General features: G+C 38.7%; 1 protein-coding gene across 5 annotated transcripts in view; it reads right to left on the reverse strand.

Annotated features, from left to right (window-relative positions):
* Positions 1-9,962: 9,962 nt before the first annotated feature.
* Positions 9,963-21,784, reverse strand: part of LOC136702837 (centrosomal protein of 128 kDa-like) — a 107,196-nt gene continuing 95,374 nt past the window's right edge. For 2 of the 5 annotated variants that reach the window (XM_066677989.1, XM_066677986.1), the window contains 6 exons: positions 20,576-21,088; positions 18,211-18,375; positions 17,746-17,922; positions 14,292-14,351; positions 13,788-13,980; positions 9,963-10,281 (listed from right to left, as the gene is read on the reverse strand). In XM_066677989.1, the coding sequence (XP_066534086.1) occupies positions 10,235-10,281; positions 13,788-13,980; positions 14,292-14,351; positions 17,746-17,922; positions 18,211-18,375; positions 20,576-21,088 (1,155 nt within the window). In that variant the 3' untranslated portion in view covers positions 9,963-10,234. Of the gene's footprint in view, positions 10,282-13,787; positions 13,981-14,291; positions 14,352-17,745; positions 17,923-18,210; positions 18,376-20,575; positions 21,089-21,784 lie in introns of those variants that run through there. The other 3 variants (XM_066677988.1, XM_066677990.1, XR_010803953.1) reach the window with 3 other exon arrangements.

Below are 21,784 nucleotides of genomic sequence, written 5' to 3' on the forward strand. Positions count from 1 at the left end.
ATCATTTTCTTCTCCGCTTCTCCATTTCAGGGTCGCGGTGGCAACAGGGCGAGCAAAGAAGCCCAGACGTCTCTGTCCCTTGCAACATCCACCAATTCCTCCTGGGGGATCCCAAGGCGTTCCCAGGACAGCCGGGAGATATAATCCCTCCAGCGTGTCCTGGGTCTACCCCGGGGCCTCCTTCCAGTTGGACGTGCCTGGTATACCTCCAGTGGGAGGCGTCCAGGAGGCATCCTGATCAAATGCCCAAACCACCTCAACTGACTTCTCTCAATGCGAAGGAGCAGCGACTCTACTCCGAGCTCCTCCCTAGTCACTGAGCTCCTCACCCGATCACGGAGAGTACGCCCAGCGACCCGGCGGAGAAAGCTCATTTCGGCCGCTTGTATCCGCGATCTTGTTCTTTCGGTCATTACCCAGAGCTCATGACCATAGGTGAGAGTGGGAACGTAGACTGACCGGTAAATTGAGAGCTTTGCTTTATGGCTCAGCTCTCTCTTCACCACAACGGTGCGGTACAGTGACCGCATTACTGCAGACGCTGCACCTATCCTACGGTCAATCTCACCATCCCTCTTCCCATCACTCGTGAACAAGAACCCGAGATACTTGAACTCCTTCACAGGTACAAACCGGATTCCAAAAAATTTGGGACACTAAACAAATTGTGAATAAAAACTGAATGCAATGATGTGGAGGTGCCAACATCTAATATTATATTCAGAATAGAACACAAATCATATCAAAATGATATAAATCATTTTAAGGGAAAAAATATGTTGTTTCAGAATTTCATGGCGTCAACAAATCCCAAAAAAAGTTTGGACAAGGCCATTTTTTACCACTGTGTGGCATCCCCCCTTCTTCTTACAACACTCAACAGACGTCTGGGGATAGAGGAGACCAGTTTCTCAAGTTTAGAAATAGGAATGCTCTCCCATTCATGTCTAATACAGGCCTCTAACTGTTCAATCGTCTTGGGCCTTCTTTGTCGCACCTTCCTCTTTATGATGCGCCAAATGTTCTCTATAGGTGAAAGATCTGGACTGCAGGCTGGCCATTTCAGTACCCGGATCCTTCTCCTATGTAGCCATGATGTTGTGATTGCTGCAGAATGTGGTCTGGCATTATCTTGTTGAAAAATGCAGGGTCTTCCCTGAAAGAGATGACTTCTAGATGGGAGCATATCTTGTTCTAGAACCTGAACATAGTTCTCTGCATTAACGGTGCCGTTCCAGACATGCAAGCTGCCCATGCCACAGGCACTCATGCAACCCCATACCATCAGTGATGCAGGCTTCTGAACAGAGCATTGAAAACAACTTGGGTTATCCTTGTCCTCTCTGGTCCGGATGACATGGCGTCCCAGTGTTCCATAAATAACTTCAAATCGTGACTCATCTGACCACAGAACTGTCTTCCATTTTGCCACACTCCATTTTAAAAGACCCCTGGCCCAGTGCAAACGTCTGAGCTTGTGGAGCTTGCTTAGAAATGGCTTCCTCTTTGCACTGTAGAGTTTCAGCTGGCAACGGCGAGTGGCACAGTGGGTTGTGTTCACTGACAATGCTTTCTGGAAGTATTCCTGAGCCCATTGTTTATTTCCTTGACAGTGGCATTCCTGTTTGAGGTGCAGTGACGTTTAGGGGGCTGGAGATCACGAGCATCCAGTAGAGTTTTTACGGCCTTGACCCTTACACACAGAAATTGTTCCAGATTCTCTGAATCTTTTGATAAAGTTATGCATGGTTGATGATGATAACTTAAAAGTCTTTGCTATTTTACGCTGGGTAACACCATTCTGGTATTTCTGCACAACACATCTTTCTGCGCAACAATGGTGGAATTGGTGATCCTCTTACCATCTTGGCTTCAGAGAGACACTGACACTCTGAGAAGCTCTCTTTATATCCAGTCATGTTGTCAACTGACCTAATTAGTGTTAATTGGTCTTCCAGCTGTTCATTATATGCTCAATTTCCATTTTCCAGCCACTTATTGCTACTTGTCCCAACTTCTTGGGGATTTGTTGACACTGTGAAATTTTGAATCAACATATTTTTCCTTTAAAATGTTACATTTACTCAGATTAAACTTTTGATCTGTCATCTATGTTCTATTACGAATAAAATATTGGCATTTGCCATTTCCACATCATTACATTCAGTTTTTATTCACAATTTGTTTAGTGTCCCAACTTTTTTGGAATCCGGTTTGTATTCAAGGCGGGTTTTCTAAACTCTGGTTTAAAACCAAGTGGCGCCAAATGACGCTCACTCTTTTCACACACCTTTTTTGCGAAATGCCCTCTTTTCAGAATCTTTGGAAAGGAAAAAGATTTTCTGAAGAACGTCTCTCTCCTGCTTCCAGCAGACAATGCTTCTCAGATAGGGTAGTCAGAGAGCTCTCCAGCTCTGCTGGCGCCCCTCAGGTGTCAGCATCTCATGGCTCTCTTAAACAGTCTTGGGCCCCTCAAGCATGGTCCAGATAGAACAGAAGTTCTATATTAATTTTATATCTAGTAGAAAACTATAGTTTAAGAAAAGCTATAATTTAACTCCAGCAAAATTCAGTGCCACCCAGAGCATGAAGGAGACCTCAGACCCTCAAAGTGATGACAAGAGCTCCTGGATCAGTGACGGAGAAGGCCACACACCCTCAGGATGACCTTCTGAGATGAGGCCCAGGAGAGACCTGCATGGACGTGTCTCTCACAAGGCGGCAGATCAGCGACGACGGAGAATTCCCACAGAGACCTTCAGAACCTCACCAGCTCTAACAGCAACCCTGCCAAAAGTTTATCCTTCTATCTACAACTGTTTAATTTCACCATCAAGAGGAGACAAACTGCAGATTAATAGTGGACATGTATTTTTTAGATGTGTAAATAGAAACTTATATAAAATTATGAAAGCTTTAGTCCATATCAATTTCAAACAGTTTTATAAAACCTTAAGGTAGCATTGATACCCAACAACATCATTCATTCTTTACTCATTCTCTGTAACCGCTTATCCAGTTCAGGGTTGTGGTGGGTCCAGAGCCTACCTGGAATCACTGGGGGCAAGGCAGGAACAAACCCTGGAGGGGGCGCCAGTCCTTCTACCCAACAACATGACCAAAAAAAAAAAAAGAAAATGAACCACCAATATGTGGCTTTAGAGTGGTGCAACCAACCAACCAACAAACAACAAAACCAAACAATAAACTACTGGGGTTTTTTTTTTTGTGTGTTTTTGTTTTGTTGTTTTTTTGTGTTGTGTTTTTTGTGTTTCATTTAATCCAGTTCCAAAGCAGCTACCAAACGTGCAACACAACAGTTTTCTAGAAAAAGAGACTAAATTCTTAAAGAAGAACTTCACACTAATAAATGTGGGTAAAATACCCAAAACCTAACAGCAACACTTTCACACTGGTGATATACTATCTACGGTTCTTAGTCCAACAAAGACACTAGGCACTGCTTAAATGCTTATTTTAGTCCCTATGGTTATTTCAAGTCGGTGCATACAACAGTCCAAAATGCATCATGAAGGCTGTAGTGAATTCAAAGACTGCCTCGATGACAATGGTCATGTTCACAAGTGTCTGTCGTGTTGGTTATCCTCCACAAATTAAACAAATTTCATTTAATTTTCATTTTCTCTCCTTGTGTAAGACGTTTCTGGATTGGTACCTTGGGGGTAGTTCAGACCACAATCCCAAAATTACCACACTACTAACACTAAACACCCTTGTATTTACAAAAAAAAAAAAAAAAAAAAAAAAAAAAAGCCAAACCTTTAAAATTCACCTACTAAACTGCAAAATCAGGAACCACATTTTTATTATCATTTTGGATAATATTGTGCTCCACCCCACCCCCATGTGTCTAGAATATATAAAAAAAAAACATTTCAATAATTTTTTTTTTCAGAACTTACTATAAATTGCACTAAAATGTATCTCTGTAACGGCACAGTTGCGCAACAGTTAGTGTCACAGTCACACAGTTCCAAGGTTATGGGTTCAAGACCCGCTCCAGGTGACTGTCTGTGAGGAGTTTGATGTGTTCTCCTGTGTCCATGTGGGTTTCCTTGGGTTGGTCCAGTTTCCTCCCACGGTCCAAAATTGCATGTTGGTAGGTGGACTTGCGAGTCGAAAGTGTCCATAGGTGTGAGTGAGTGTGTTTCGCCCTGTGAGGGACTGGCACACCTCGAGGTGTGTTTCACACCTTGCGCCCAGTGATTCCGGGTAGTCTCTGGACCCTGGACTGGATAAGGGTTACAGAAAAATAATTAATATATCTCTGGAAATAAGAAGAATAGGTTCCCTATTGTGATGATCCTACATTTTGGAACACTGTAAAACTTTACCTTAAAGTACCATCTGTTTGAAAAGTTCTTCACAAAACAATAAAATCTGCAAACAAAATTCTTAAAATCAAGAGGAGAAAGTATATGTTGGGAAGTCAAAACAGAAAACATCTCAAATCTATTTTTAAAAAGATTCTGGAAATGTGATACTCATTTTCATTTTGCCAGTTTTTGCTTTCATTTTGTTTTTGTGGACTTTGCTGATAAGGCCTTTTACTTCTGGAATCTCTCATTTGCTTTTGCATTTTGGCAAGGGTAGGTTTCAAGGGTAGGTTACAAGATAATGTTCACCTTGAATCTATGTATATTGATCACTAATTTTCATCTGACAGGCGTTCTTAAACCTCCTCTGGGACCTAGCCATACACAGCAGCAAGTAAATTTAATTTTAGCATTAAGAAGTTCATATAAACATTATAATTAATAGCTGAATGATGTGTAGATATTGTAGATACTCACATTTCTTCCCTGCGCAAATGTTTTTTCTCCATCCAGTGGACTAGAACTTCCGTAAGTGAAGTGTGAAAATTTATGGTCATGCTTAATGTAATTATTATACCATCTAGAAAAATGTTATGAACGTTTGAACGTTATGAAATTTTTCTGTTATCAAGAATATTTAGCACACTAATGTGAGCATTTTAAAAATCTTGTTGATTGAACAGAGAGAAAACACTTACGTAGGGAAGAAATGTGAACATCTGAAATATCTACAGACAAAAAAAATCAAAAATCAATAATAATTATTGATTTTTATATATATTATTACATAATTCAAAAATAAATTATAATGTTAAAATCAGTGACCAATGGAGATTCAAGGCAAACATCATCTTCTAAGACCCACCAACCCTTGAAACCTGTGCCTAAACTCAGATGCAAAAAAGAACGAAAAGAAGCAGAAGCAAAAAAAAAATATATATATATATATATATATATAGCCGCAAGCGGCAATGGCGGGTCCTATGAATAAGCCATATCAGAGCACTTTGACAGTCTCAGCCAACAATGAGGCCTTAGGGAGCATGGGCCTGTTTGGCCAAACAAGGGAAAATTGGGTGTAAGATATTGTTGTAGATGTTGTTATAATGTTTAGCAAAGGATATGTTATGACTGGTGAGCGCTGTTTTCAAATATGATAAATGCTTTTCATATGTTATGACCTTTCACTTGTGCAGATGAATAGGATTTCATGAATGTAGATGAACAAAGCAATATTTGGTCTTAGAGTGCCATCTGCTGGTGAAAGCGTGTACTTTTGCAGAGGAGTTCATGTTAGAAATGCACACACACACACTTTTTAATTGCCTACTGCTCTGTAAATATTTAACTAACATGGACATATGTGGTATCAGTGGAATCCTAAGGACCTGAACCTTAAAATTCATCAATAAAATAATAGAATCAGTATTATAGTACCAATAATAGAAATCCAGCATGAACACAAAAACAGCACATAACAAATTAAAATCTAATTGTAGCATCACCTTTCGGTAGATTTGAGTCATATTAAACACAATGCTTCAGGGTAAGGCCCTAAAATACTTATGTCAAGTTTGGTCTTGATTGGGGTTAGTTTGTTTAAGCTATAGCTGAAATAATTTAGAACTGGATTTAGAACTAAATGTTGAACTTTTTTTGATAATTATTGATCACCAAACTCTTCCAAAAGATTCCAACAAAGTCAATTGTTTGAGAACAGAGTGAAAATCCAGGGACTAGTTAAAAAATGTTCAATTTTGAACAACTGGTTATTGAGAAAAGATGATGCATTTTTTGACAACACTTGCAGTTACAAAGTTGTTAGGCCCTGTGCAGAGTATACAAAGAAGCAAACTGCGTGTCAATATGCTTAATTTTTGCTGAGAAATATCAAATATTCTTGATATAGCGCCCCCTAGTGGCTATCATTACGTAACTTTTTGTACATTTAGGAAGTACCCCCAGGGACATATGAGTCAATTCTCATAATGATTGGACCTTGTTAAGGTTGTCAAACAGCTGCTGAAATCTAATTGGCCAATGACGATCACAATTTTGCCCGAATCGCGTTGTTCTTAAATTTCCACTTATAGCCTTGCAGATAGAAGCAGCATGCCAAAGGGCATTCCAATCCGCCTTACGGATGTTGAGATATAAACTTGTGCGAAAGTGAAATTTGAACACATTTGAGTTAAGTATGAAATTGTTATGAATTTTTAAGTAAAACATACGAAAAGCCGAAGCGGTTCATTTGCATATGGCGGCCATTTTGAATGGAAATTTCAAAACTTTTTTGTTACTTCCTGACCTGCGGACACCTGTGAAGATTTTGGTACCAAGTTCTAGGGAAATGGACTAAAATCCAGGGACTAGTTTACAAAAGTAAATTTTGCAATTTATCAATTTTAGCTCAAAGTTATTGTGGGCAGAGCTACGTTTTGACAAAAGTTAGATACAACAAAATGCAAGGAATCAGGGAAAAAAATAATTTTGTTTCTATGTTATACGGTTTAGGGGATAGGGATGTAAAAGCGTTTGGTATTGCTATAGCGCCACCTTGAGGCCAATAGGTGTAATTTTCCATAGTTCTCTCATGGCACCTCAGCTGTACCTTGCCTTAAATTTTGGTGGCTCTGGACTAGTTCGCAAAAGTAGGTTTTGCAAATTATGCAAATTAGCGTGATAATAACATTGGAAAAATGAAATTTTGACTAACCCGTTTTTGATTTGTCAGGTCCCAAAGAAGATTTTGTCTCTACGCCTCACGGTGTAGGAGATATGAACCTAAACGCGTTTCACTTCGCTATAGCGCCACCATTAGGCCAATCAGTGTAATTTTTGTTGTCCTCTGAGATGCACACAAACTACATCTACCCTCCAAGTGGGGAGTCTGTATGACCTACGGTCTCTTCCGCACAATGACTTTTACAGGAGAAAAAGAATAATAAGAAAAACTGGTACAAAAACAATAGGGTTCTACACACTGAGTGCTTGAACCCTAAATATAGCCGCAAGCGGCGATTTACGGCTTTCTATGCAATAAATTTGCTTACTTTTGCAACTTCGAGATCATACACAACATTGCATAGTCACTGCTGACTTCCAAAATTTCTGATTTTGATCTGTCTGTGAGCCTCAAGCTGCATTTGTAAGCATTATATGAGATGGGTGGTGGATTATTCACAGTGCAACACTGCCATCTGGTGGTGGTGTTTTGTACTGGACCTTATGGATCAAACCAAGCAGTGCTGTTGGAGATTTACACACATACATTTGAACATGAACTACAATCTGAATTATGACCTGATATGCACATATTTGGTATCAGCAGAATCACAAGAACCTGAACCTTAATTATTATTAACAAAAATGTGGAATTCCATTACTGCATGGCATCGAGAATCAGAATCACAAGAACCTGAACTTTAATAATTATCAAAAAAAAAGGTTGAAATTTAATTACTGCGTGGCATCCAGTCTCTGCTTAACACTGGTGTGTAACTTGTATTCTAAACATGACACATAAACAGCTGTAAGTCAAAAATGCTTTTGCCAAATGTTATGAAAATACACAAGCTTCTTTCATATGTGCTTCAGAACAGATCAATGCATTTTGTTGGTACTGCATCCATAGGTGGCGCTATAACAAATTAAAAACATATTTTTAAGTATTTTTTCCAATTCTAGCGCCCCCTGTATGTGCTTTTTAATCATATTTGAAACACTTCTTTAGAGTAATATCATGCACATGTGTACCCATTTTGGTTTGATTTGGGCGAAGTTGAGTTATAGCTAAAAGAGTGCATCGGGTTCCGCCCACTTGTGTTTGTTGACGTATTGCAGCAACAGCGTGTCCAAATCTAAAACTGTTTTTGATAATTATTTACCTACAGGCAATACACTTTGCAATGAGACCAATTGTGTGTTGATAGGATCAAAACTCATGGACTAGTACGATAAATTCCATAATCACATACCTGACAATTGAAGAAAATCTATAATTTTATTTTAAATAGTTGCAATTGCAATATTGTTAGACACTATGTACAGTGTAATATGAAACTATTAACATGTCGATAGGTTAAATTTTCACTGAGATATTCCATATTTCATGTTTAAAAAATAAATTGCGCCCCCTTGTGGCTATCAACACGAAAATTTTTCTGCAAATACAAATTGTGTCCATGAAAATACCATGCAAATGCCATGATGATTGGGCATTGTTAAGCCTTTCAAAAAAAATGATGAAAAAAAATTGAACTTTGATTGGCTGTTGACATTGTTAAACATATTCAGTCGTCGTTAATTTCCCATATGTAGGCATACTCACAGAACCAGCATGCCAAATGTCAACTTAATTGGCCTTGTAGATCCTGACATATTAGCCAAAAGACATTGTTAGCTATAACAGCGCCCCCTATAATATTTCATGTAACAGCAAATGCATGCTACCTCAGAATCATGTCTAGAAGCAATGTGTGAAAAGTCATCTGATTTGAGTTAAGCATGAAGGAGTTACAGATTTTTGAGTAAAATTTGCAATTCACGGTACACATTCATTTGCATATGTCGGCCATCTTGTTTCGAAATGTCAGGATGTTTTTGATAATTATTGACCAGCTCACTCCTGCGAACATTTTGACACCAAGGTCATGGGGATCAGACAAAAATCCAGGGACTAGTTGGCGAAAATAGATTTTGCGAATTATGCTAATTAGCAAAAAATCTAAGTGGGCGGAGCTTAGTGGTTCTATGTACGTTTTTGATTCATCAGGACCCAATGATCATGTACAAACAAAAATTTCGTCTCTATGCCACACGGCGTGGAAAATCCTTTAATGAAAGCGTTTTCTGTCGCTGTAGCGCCCCCTTGAGGTCAATCAGGCTGATATTTTGCGCCTGAGTAGCGGGACCATTTACTATCTTTTGACCAAGTACCAAGTCTGTAGGCCTTATGGTTTGGGCTGTGCGATCCGTTTTAAGGCAGAATTTTTGTTCGGAATAATAAGAATAAAAATCAGAACAAAAACAATAGGTTTCCTTGCACTTCGTGCTCGGAAGCCTAATAATAATAAAAATCAGAACAAAAAACAATAGGCTTCCTTTGCACTTCGTGCTCGGAAGCCTAATAACAATCCTGAGACACAAAGCTCAGTTCTCACTGAATGTGAAAAGACCATGCGCATGAAGTGTTAGCCAATATATAGTCTTAGGTAAAAAAAAAAAAAAAAATTTAAATAAATCACTCAGCCAATCAAATTAACCCCAGCATCTAAAGTCATCTCTCATTGGGTGAACTGAGAGCGGCTGATGAAACTTCGGATCAGTGTAAATTGAGGCTCTGATTGGGCCAATTAAATTCAGGCTCTGATTGGTCCGATTAAACTTCAGCTTGTTTTAAACCTCCCAGGAACAAGCTTGACCTCACTGTCAGCTCAACCGTTGTCACAGAATGCAGAACAAACCTACGCAGAAAACTTTTATGTAATAATAATATATAACATAATTTATATAAACAGTAATAATATATAATACTGACTTATTATATAAAGTTAAGTTTTAATCAGTGTGTAGAAAATATATGTAATATGCAACATAAAAAATAAGCATAAATCTTTACTGAAACTGAAATTTATTGTATATTATTACGTGTATATACATAAGCGTTTTTCATAATCACAGAATAAAAAAAATTTAAAAATCAACATATTTAATTTCAGGTCCAAAAATTTGGATGATGGGGGACAGTTATATCCGACAGGGTGAAGAGAAAGCCAGGGCAACCATGGACACCAATGCCCAGCTCTATTGGCTGGGTCGAGGAGCGATACAGTGGCATAACTTTGTCCCTTTATTTAACCAGTCCCTTCGAGAAGGAGCAGTCCCAGATGTCCTACTCATCCACAGTGATGGAAATGACCTGGGAGGTCTGAGGAGTTCGGAGCTGGAAAAAAAATAATAAAAAAGAACGTGTATTAACTCCACCAAGAGTTCCTGTAGATGAACATCATCATGTCTGCCATCACCCAGCGACACAATTGGAGATCTGCAAGTCCAAAAAAAGGGTGAACAGTGTCATGGCTAGCTTTCTCTTTAATTCTGGGGGGTTTATTGTACCTCAACCTGACATAAAATTTGACAGTCCTGGCATATTTTTAAATGATGGAGTTAATTTCACCACTATGGGAAATTATTTGTTTTTAAAGCAACTCACAGACTGTCTGAAAACCTTAATCCAGTAGTAACGATGCATTAACACCGCGACCCTGAAATGGAGAAGCGGAAAAGAAAATGATGATGATGATGCATTAACGTTTCCAGATATTTTTGAGAAGATAAAAATTATTGCAGGATTTCAAAATTTTTAAAAATTATCTTTATACAATATACAAAATTGTTTTCCATGACACTGTTCACTGTTGGTTTTCACTGTTCATTATATGTATAATTTTCTGTAAACACTTATCCAGTTCAGGGTCGCGGTGGGTCCAGAGCCTACCTGGAATCATAGGGCACAAAACGGGAATACACCCTGGAGGGGGCGCCAGTCCTTCACAGGGCAACACAGACACACAGTCACACATTCAGTCACACACACACACCTAAAGACACTTTTGAGTCGCCAATCCACCTACCAACCTGTGTTTTTGACTGTGGGAGGAAACCCACGCAGACACAGGGAGAACACACCACACTCCTCACAGACAGTCATCCGGAGCGGGAATCAAACCCAGGTCCCTGGAGTTGTGTGACTGCGACACTACCTGCTGCACCACCGTGCCTATATAGGCACGGTGGTGCAGCAGGTAGTGTCGCAGTATATATATATATATAAAATTATTAATATTATTATTATTGCTTACAATTCCATCCAGCTCCACTTCATAAAAGAAAAGGACACCAACCTGGGTATGTTCCAGTTCCATTGTGCAAAAATTCAGCAGGTGGATTTGCTACTCAAACGAGAATGTGTGGTGCCCTGTGATGGACTGGCCGCCCTATTCAGGGTATGTTCTCGCCTTGCACTCTGTGATTCCAGATAGTGTCTGACCCTGAACTGGATAAGTGACTAAAAGCAATGCATGAATGAATGAACAAACGAATAAATGTTTGTTGATGAAAAAAATATAAATATACGTCTTGAATAATCATTATTTTAATTTGGATTTCTTTTAAAACCCTACAATAACATTAAAAGAATTTAGCAGAATACAATGCATAAATACAGAAAAACCTTTATAAAGAAATTGCTTTTAAAATCTAAAATATTAGTTTTATTAAGACGTCCACCTTAAAAATGACCTAAAAAGTGTTAGAGACTGCCTATGTATTTCTGTGTCCCTCACAGCTCTCCCCCTCAGTCTCTGCCTGCCCCTCTGTCTCTCACACGCACGCTCACAGAACACAACTGACAGACTCAAGATTCAATGAATTTCGAGCGGGGGGGGACCCTCCAAAAAACGTCCCGTGGCTCAAAAACTTTCCTGGGTCCAAAATTGAACGAAACATACCGTAACGACAAGGACAGTCAGGCGATCGAGTCGGTGTAAAAAAAAGTAAGTTTGAGCAAGAATTGATGGTGTAATGATGAGTTGAAAACAGGAGAGAGTTGTAAAATTCTGCTTTCTGAAAAAACATTGAACTCTGTGGGAGCCGAAACACTCCTACTGCCGAACAAACCTTCATAACTCAAGAACCGTCCCCTGTGGTTCCTCGCAGGCAAAAAGAGTCTTAAAATCCCAAAAAGATGGCTAATACATTTTAAATACCACCTTAAGAAATCCAAAATTGTATTGAGATGTCCACATTTAAAAATGACCACTGTAAATAAAAGAAAATGTTGAAAAGACAGGCAGTAAATTTTGAACAAGGTATTTTTTTTAAAAATTCCACCTTAAAAAACCCTGGATAATTGATACGTCCCCCTTAAAAATGACATTTAAGGTGTTAGAGACAGCCTATGTATTTTTGTGGCCCTCACACCTCTCCCCCTCAGTGTCTCCCTCTGCGCCTCCCCCTCAGTGTCTCCCTCTGCCCCTCCCCCCTCTCTCTCACACACACACGCTCACAGAACACAACTGACAGACTCAGGATTTCATGAATTTAGACGGGGGGGACCCTCCAAAAATCCTCTCGTAGCTCTAAAACTTTTCCCAACCAAAATTGAATGAAACATACCGTAGCGACAAGGACAGTTTGGCGCTCGAGATGGTGTAAAAAATTTTTCACTTAGAGCGAGAATTGATGGTGTAATGATGAGTTAAAAACAGGCAAAATTTTCAAAAATGTTACTTTCTGAAAATACATTAAACTCTATGAGAGCCGAAACGTCCTACTGCCAAACAAATCTTCATAACTCCAGAACCGTATTTTCAAACAATGTCAAACTTACATGTGTTAGAAAGGGAAAATTTCTCTACCATTTGAAATTTAAATGAAGTCTGAAGGTGAAAGTATAAGGAAGTTATGGCAAAATGTTCTGCTAAAAATTGAATATCGAAAAAGGAAAGGCATATTCATTTCAATGCATTTGTATGGGAGCGTACCCACCCTCCGAACAAATGCTTATAGCTCGGAAAAAGGTATCCCAAATGGCTTAACTGCATATACCGCTGCGACAAGGAGAGTCTAAGAAAGAAGCTGGTATAAAAATTAGCAGTTTGAGCGAGAACTGACCATGTTATGACGAGTTAAAAACAGGAGAAAAATGTAGAAACCGCACTCTGAGCCACTCTAAAAATACATTGAACTCTGTGGGAGCCAAAACCCTCCCTAGTGCAGAACAAAAATGCATAACTCAAAAACCGTATTTTCAATAATGTTCACATTTACAGATGCTAGAAAGGACAAGTTTCCCTACCATTTAAAATGTAAATGAAGTTTCTAGGTGAAAGTATGAGAAAGTTATGGTGAATTGTTTGGCTGAAAAGTGAAAAAACGGCTTTTGGCCACAAAACCTAGAGTGTGGTGATGTGTGGTAATTTGGCTTTGACAAGCCAAATTAATAATAATAAGAATAAGAATAATAAGATTTCGAAGAACAGTAATTTGGCTTTGACAAGCCAAATTAATAAGAATTTGTTCTTAGTCATTTGCCTGGAAAAATTAAAGTTTAAATAAAATATATACAATGATGACACCATTGTAAACAAACCTATATGTAAGGTCAAAGGTGGTCTAAAATGTCTCTACTTGCTTAATTGACGGGGAAGGTGGTTTTCGTTTGTAAAAAATATATATATATTATTATCACTTAGATACATTTTGAGACCTTAAACAGCCCTTAACCAGAATACAATTTGATATAAATAAATAAATACAAATATTTCAGTTAGGATACAAATATTGAGTTATACATTCAGATGAAAAGTATGAATAAGGGGAAAACTGCACTTTAAGGCAATCAAGCACAGGAAGTAAGGATAAGGAAGTTTGGTAGCTGATCCTTACCTTGCTTCTCTAAGTGAGCATCCTGTAGCAGCTCTTCCAGCTGAGAAATGTGGACTAGCAGCTTTTGTTGTTCAGAGTCCCTGCTTTGTCTCAGTGTCTTCATCTGCTTGCTGCACTGCTCTACTGTCCTGCTCAGCTTATTCTTCCGGACTTCATGCATATGCAGTTCATTACATAGCCATTGCAACTTTGTCTGCAAGCATGCAGGCACACAAGCACAAAGCAACAAATATGCAGTCATCATCTGAACACTCGTGAACATGATACAACATCTACTTACAGATGACAAACAAATTGCATAAAAACATGCTGACAAGTGTTACAAAGCACAATCCACTCAACAAAAATTAAGTTTTGCTGTTGTTTCCTTCACCTAACCTGCATTTGTTAATACATAAACAAACATGAACATATACATACATACTTGCTGTAAGCTGTATAAATACAGGTGTACATACATGTTGTAAGCTGTACTAAATAGTAGGCTGTTGGTCAGACACAAACCTTCATTTCTGCTAGCCAATGATGGCGATCATTATCTTGTACAGACGTGAGCATTACTGCCTAAACAGACAGAATACATTAATTATTCATTTATAATTTAGGAAGGGGAAAGAAACCCTAAAATAATTTTTAAAAATGTAAAAGATTTATTTAAAGTTTTCATGTATAATTCAGTTCAAAATACCAACAAAAATCAGGTTTAAAGCTAAAGTTTCTCGCTATAATAGGTAAAGGTCAGATAATATCACACATAGAATATTTAAGTGTTTTTAATATTTTGTGCTACCTGTGCATCTAATTTAAAATCTAGTTGTCTAAAAAATCTATTAACATTTGATATCCAAATGAATGTCCCGAATCTGGCCCAGAGCATCACTATACTTGCAAAACAGTAGCTTAGCTACTGATTTGACCCAGGCAGAATAAACTTCATTCCACTGGCATGGATGAGCCTTGAGTTCACAGGTGAACTGAACAATGTTTATTATCTTGTAACAATGCCTAGTAAGTTGTGGAGTAAAGTAAGCAGCAAAAAATTGTCAGTTCTTGAAGATGTGTTGGAAGCAGGACCAATAGTCAAGCATGTGAATAATGTAGGAAAAAGGCCAATATCACAAATTGCACTGTCAGAACACAGTCAACCATAGCTTGCTGTACACAGGCATGCTTAGTGGTAGACTGGTCAGAGTGCCTGTGCTGACCCTGTGCACTGCTGAAAGCACTTTCATTCATCTTGTGTCATCACGTATTTTAAAACCATGTGCACAGCCAGTTGAGTGTGCATCGCATATATGGGAATAGATGGCAGCAAGGGTTAATTCCTGCCTTTATTTACATTTTATTTCAGCATAAAGATATGTTTGAAGACCATGCAGTTGCAGAATTAAGATGTGTTCATGTGAACTGAAGAGTTGCTCATGGTACATGCACATTCAGAAGGAAGACATGATTGCAGCAGGACCACATGTACATTCAGATTGAAAACGCACTACTGGAACCTTCACATTCGTAATGGAATTGCACTAGGTCAGGGGTCGGCAACCTTTACCACTCAAAGAGCCATTTGGACCCGTTTCACACAGTAAAGAAAACACTGGGGGCAACAAAATCCTTTTGAAATTTTACATAACACTGCATATAACAGGGTTTTTTTGCCTTTGTGCTATGTATAAACAAACTATACTGTGTTACATTTATGAAATTAATGAACGACTGCAGAAAAATTAAATAACATTTCTGCATGCAACAAAACATTTTTAATTCAGAAAAAAAACGTTGAGTTTACGGTCAAGTAAAATACTCAATGTCTATTTGAATCCTTTTATTAAGGGGGTGGGGGGGTGGGGGGGAGCGGGGGGGATGGCGAACTATGATATCCACTGGCAGCAAACAAAAATGCTGTCCTCTCTGTGCGCCGTCATCCTTTTACTGGCGCCGTGCAGTCAGCTGTCAAAAAGTTCAAGAAACCGCACACTGGCGGGTGTCGCACGTTGGAATTTGTGACGTGTATTAAGAGCGACAAAATATTTTAAATATTAAAAAATTTAGGTGTTACAAGATTGCCATAATCTTCATAGAATTACATTTTGAAAATGAACGAACTAAAATAAAATACATTTTAATTAAAAACTCAGTAATTATTTTCAAAAGCTGAGCCGCATCAGAGGGATCAAAGAGCCGTGTGGCTCGGGAGCCATGGGTTGCCGACCCCTGCACTAGGTAAACAGCTTCATTTTCTGCTGTTGTAGAAAACAATTTTATTACTTTGTGTTAGTGGACAAATATCCTTAAATGATTAGTTAAAATTAAGCATTTATAATTGTGTGTATCTTATATGTATTCATATGAATGATTAACCAGTATTTAACCATGCATTTAAACAAGTATTAGAATCTGCACACTAACTGGCATGTTGACTCAGTATTAGCACCTTTCTAAATTCTTAGACCTCTAACATTGAACAGATCTGTACTTAGGCTTTTAGGAAACACATAAATTACAACTGTTAGCCAAAAGGGGGAGTTGAACTGTAGGGTATCTTAGTGACCTTAAGTCCATTAGTGACTCCTCTAAATTCTGGTGACAGAAAAGGTGTGTGGGAATAAAAGGTATGTTGTCAAGCCTACCTAAGAATTAAGGTTTTGGGGTCACGGTGCATGTGAAACTTGCACGCGAGAAACCTGAGTACTAACATGTCTAATTATGCATATTAATATATGTTAATCAGCTAGAAATGCCTCACCACCAGGCTATACGTCATCTGGGGTATAATTGTGGAGTCAGATGGGAGCAGAACTCAGAACTCTACTGGGAAGGCTATTAGACTTTCTTATGTATTAGTTCTCTTGGATCCAATAAATACTTTGATTTGCTTTGAACTTCACTCGACTGGTTTTTGCAAAGCTCCCGGAACGAGCACATGTGTGGGGGGTGTATTTTGGACCTTTTGGATATGTTTAAATTTTAATTACTTTGAGAATGGTCCAAAATAACATTTTTAATCTTCACTGCCTATGGACTGTTTAAGTTGTTGGGAAACAAACATTAAGAAATAAACTATAATAAACTATTAGTACTCATTTCACAAGAAGCATTCCCTCTACTTTAATAGTAAAATTTTTTTTTTTTTAATGGTTCCTATTTTGTAACTATTTTGTTCATGTTATGAAGACATAGTAACAGATATTGAGGATAATCTGTTATCTGTCACTACTCAAAAAACACAGTTTGTGGTTAGTTACTTTATATAGCAGTAAAACTCCCTTTGCTTTGTTTCTTACTAAAGTAAGATATCTGTGTATCCATCTACAACTCATTACTTGTCAACAACTGTGACAATATATCTAGAACTCCTCTATCTTTTCCTATACAAACCTATCCATTTATCTATAATGGTACCCATGTCTAGAAGTCCCTATAGAACTCTATCTACAACTCATTCTATTTATCTATCTATCCCTCTACAACTTTATCTAGTAAAAATAAGGCCAAATACAAACAAACAAACAAACAAAAAAACATTATAGCACTTTTTATAACTCCTGTCGCAAATCAGCTTTACAGAATTATAATCTGAACGGAACATCACAGTCAGAACTGAAGATAATGTGAATCAAAAATGTACGCTGCTGTATAATGCATTTTAGCACAGAAGTTGTGATTCCTCAGATATTTTATTAAACATTATGCCTTATATCTAAACATTTTTTACAAACAATTTTTGAAAAACTGCAGAAATATTTTAGGATATAAGTTTCCTTTATTGTCACTGCACATGTGCAACAAAATTGAGCAGCAATCCAAAAGTGCTTTTTACACACACACACACACACACACACACACACACAAGTCATTTAAATGTTTGTAGTATAATGCATACTCTAAAATTGTTTAAATGTACTATTTGCAAGTAGAAATGAAAAGTGCAATAAACTAATGAAGCGTGTGTGGTTACGTTCAGTTTGGTAGTTGAGTCTTTAGAAACAGCTCTGCAGGCCAAGTCAATCTGAGAGCCCACAGACTGCAGGATGAGTGCTTGCTCCATCTGAATGTCTGCTATCCTCTTATGCAGCTCTTCAACGTGATGTTCGGCTGTTTGCTTTCTCTTCTCCACTTGGTCTGCAAACTCTATCTACAATGGGACAGGTATCTACTGAACTATTCAAACAAAAACTCATTGGCAATGATTTCAATGACATGAACTAACTGACATTAAGCACAGTACATGTCTACACAGGCATCCTATACCTGACATAACAGATCTGGGCAGTGGAAGAGTATTAACTAGTGGGGGGAACAGAATGACAAAAAAGAGAAGAGTTCACAAGTTCTATAATGAATAAACATGCTCATTTCCATCCCACATTTCATTATGATGGCCCCATATATAAAGTAGCATGGAACGAGCATTTCTTCAAACCTTCACTTCCAGGTCCTTTTTGAGCATCTGACACATCTTTTGAAGTTTTGCACGACCTTCCTCGCTGCCCTGCAGGTGTTCTGTCAGTTTATCACACTCAGCTTTCATTCTGCCCAGCTTCTGCTGTAGCGTCCTCACTAGTTCCTTATCCACAATTTCCTCTGTCTAATGTATACACAGAAACAGAAGGTTGGTGGCTTTCCTCCATATATGGATTTTTAAGCTTGGAGAAAAGCAAAATTGTACAGATCTTTAGGCATAAAACCTCAGAATAGAAATTCTCAGAGCTTTGTGGACACAATACACTACATACTGTGGCCATTTTCTTTTATTCGCTAATGAATTTGCCTTTTGATTTTAAAGTTTTTCTTTGCATGCCATGCTCACTTCCCTCTGCATCTCTCTGTGCTTGAGAGGACATTCTGTTTGAAATGGGTGTGTTTTGACAGTTTGTCTGCAGGGTGAGAGCTGATTCTGTCAATGAAACATACTGATGCTGATGTCTCCTGCCTACTTTTGGCCAGAAGGCTAATATGGCTCTGCCCTCACTTCTGAGCAATGTTGCACTTGAGCTGGCAGTAAATCCGAGCCTTACACGAGACTCACCTTGAACAAAGTTCCGTTTCAAGATTTGCATTAATTAAAACCAACACTCATTTCGAGGCTCACAATGCGTGAAACCAACGCCTACTCTGCCGCTCACAAGAGGCTCACACACAGTAAAAACTACAAAAATATTTCATATAAAACCCAATTTAGTTTTATACCATAAAATTCCAGCATTCTGATCCAGCTTAACTAGGATTGCATAATATTGTTTATAAAACTTTTATCACTGTATTTGTTAAGTTAATTTGTTAATAAGTTAATAAATAGTTATAGCAATAAGGTAAACTGAATCCACATTACCTCCAGAGGTAATGTGGGGAGAGGGTCAATTATTATTCAACCCCTCAAACCACCAGAGATCTGTTTTGTTCCCTCAAGTATAAGTACGTGAGGTTTTAAGAACAATGAGCTTCACATGCTTGGATTAACTATCTGGTTTGTTCCTACATTTTCTGAATATAAAAGCCATGCCGAGGCCAGGTTTGTCTGAATACCCAGCGACAACAAAGAGGGAGCTCTGGGAATATCTCATGGCAGCAGGGATATTGATTTCAATAAATACCTACTCCGTTTTTCTCCATTCCAGACAGGCCCGTAAGGTAAATTGACTTTCAAACCATCATGTCAAGGCCTGACTAAAGTTTGCTCATGATCACATGAAAGACTCAGTTCAGTGTTCTCTGGTCTGATGAGACCAAGAGCATGGCACCTCATACAACCCCAAGTACACCATCCCTACTGTCAAGAATGATGGTGGCAGCATAAAGCTGTAGGACTGCTTCTCAGCCAATGGGCCAGGCCATCTTGTCCACATCCACAGGAAGATGTATAGCATAGCCTATACTGAGATTTTTGCCAAAAACCTTCGATCCTCCATCAAGGATCTTAAGATGGGTAGTCACTTCATCTTTCAACAGGACCATGACCACAAGCAAATGACCAAGAAAACCAAGGCCTGGTTAAAGAGGGAAAAGATCAAGGTGTTGAAGTGGCCTAGACAGTCTCCTGACCTTAACCCAATTGAAAACCCACAGAAGATCAAGATCTAAGTCCACAAGAGATGCCCAAAAAACCTAGACAACGTGGACAATATCTGCATGGTGGAGTGGGCCAAGATTACTCCAGAGACCTGTGCTGGCCTGATCAGATCTTATAAAAAATTATAAATAGCTGTAATTGCAACTAAGGATTATTCCACAAAATATTAAACCTAGGGTGGTTGGACAAAAATTAACCCTAATCTTTATGTTTAAAATTATTATTATTTAAATGAGCAACTTATTTTATTTGTTTATAAAATTTAGACATATAGTTAATAAATGCTACTCTTGTCCAAAGTTTGAAGGCTCTAACTTTTTTTCAATTTGTTCCTGCAGGAGGTTGAACACTACTTGGAGGCACTGTATTTATATTTTACAAAGATTTCAATTGTGTTAAAGGGAACGTCTGGTTGTTTACATTCAGGAGCTCTGGGTCTTTTAAGGAGTGTTTGAGAGGCAAATAATGACTGCTGTTTGTACATGGCTGAAGGTTAACTTCTTTGTAAGTTTTTATTCACTCTTTGAATTGCCACAGAGAGACATAGCCTGGAGAGCTAGTAAATGATGAGGAAATATCTTCTGAATTTTATAAAAATTGTTTTTTGATTACAATCATGAACATTGCCTTTAAAGGGTGATTTAATCACGTTTGTCCTACACTGTAACTAAAGAAAATGTAGTCAGAGAGGCAAAAAAAACATTTTTAGAAAACTAACCTTCAGGTCTTTGATGAATTCCTTCAGTGTCTCTCTCTCTTGGTATAGTCTCTGTGTCTTCAGCATGCTTTGATTTTGTTTGAATTGGTAGTCTTGCTGTGGCATTCTCAAGTGTTCAATCTCTTTATGATGTGCTTCCCTCTCCAGCTGTAGCTGCTGGTCCAGTGAGGCTTTTTCTTTCTCAGCCATGGCACGGCTGTTCTCCTGCTCCCTCCTGAGACTGTCTGCCTCAGCCAGCCTGCTCTTAAGATTTTCATTGTCAGATATTAAATGATTAATTGAAGCCTGAAGTTCCAAAAGAGTACACTGCTTCCTTTCCCTCTGGTGTTCCAAGTCTTCCAGCTGCTCCCTTAGTTTCTGGTTCTCTTCTTTTAGTTGGTTTAGCAAAAGGTTTTGCCTCTTGGCTTCAGTGACTTTCTCCTCACATTGGGCTACATGACCAAGAACTTCAGCAAGCTTCTTGCGTGTGTCTTCCATTTGCTGTCTCAAAATGCCCTCCCTCTCCATTGATGCCTTAAAAAAAACATACAAATTTAAATATTACAGTCATAAATAGCCAATGACTAGTATTTACAATGAATTTTTAAAAAACAATATAAACAATGCTTGTGCATTCAATGACAATCTTGAGACAATGTTTCACATTTGCTAGAAGTTGTAATCCTGTAGGCACCATGCATATATATATTAGTGGCGGGCGGCACGGTGGCGCAGCAGGTAGTGTCGCAGTCACACAGCTCCAGGAACCTGGAGGTTGTGGGTTCGATTCCCGCTCCGGGTGACCGTCTGTGAGGAGTTGGTGTGTTCTCCCCGTGTCCGCGTGGGTTTCCTCCGGGTGCTCCGGTTTTCTCCCACAGTCCAAAAACACACGATTGGCGACTCGAAAGTGTCCGTAGGTGTGAGTGTGTGAGTGAATGTGTGTGTGTCTGTGTTGCCCTGTGAAGGACTGGCGTCCCCTCCAGGGTGTATTCCCGCCTTGCGCCCAATGATTCCAGGTAGGCTCTGATGGATATCAGTGGCGGATGCTGGTCTTTCAAGGAGGGGAAGCTCAGTTTCGGCCTACATCATAAAATGTGTCGGTTTATTTATACGTAAATTCTACCCTCCGTTCCTTTTCAACAAAATTATCTGTGACCCTGTCGTACCAACAAGGCGTCTTTTCCAGGGACTTGACTAGTGTCCTCTCAATGGCCAGCAGAGCTAGGCTGC

This window comes from Hoplias malabaricus, chromosome 7 (genome assembly GCF_029633855.1).
Source record: "Hoplias malabaricus isolate fHopMal1 chromosome 7, fHopMal1.hap1, whole genome shotgun sequence".
NCBI classification, from domain to species: domain Eukaryota; kingdom Metazoa; phylum Chordata; class Actinopteri; order Characiformes; family Erythrinidae; genus Hoplias; species Hoplias malabaricus.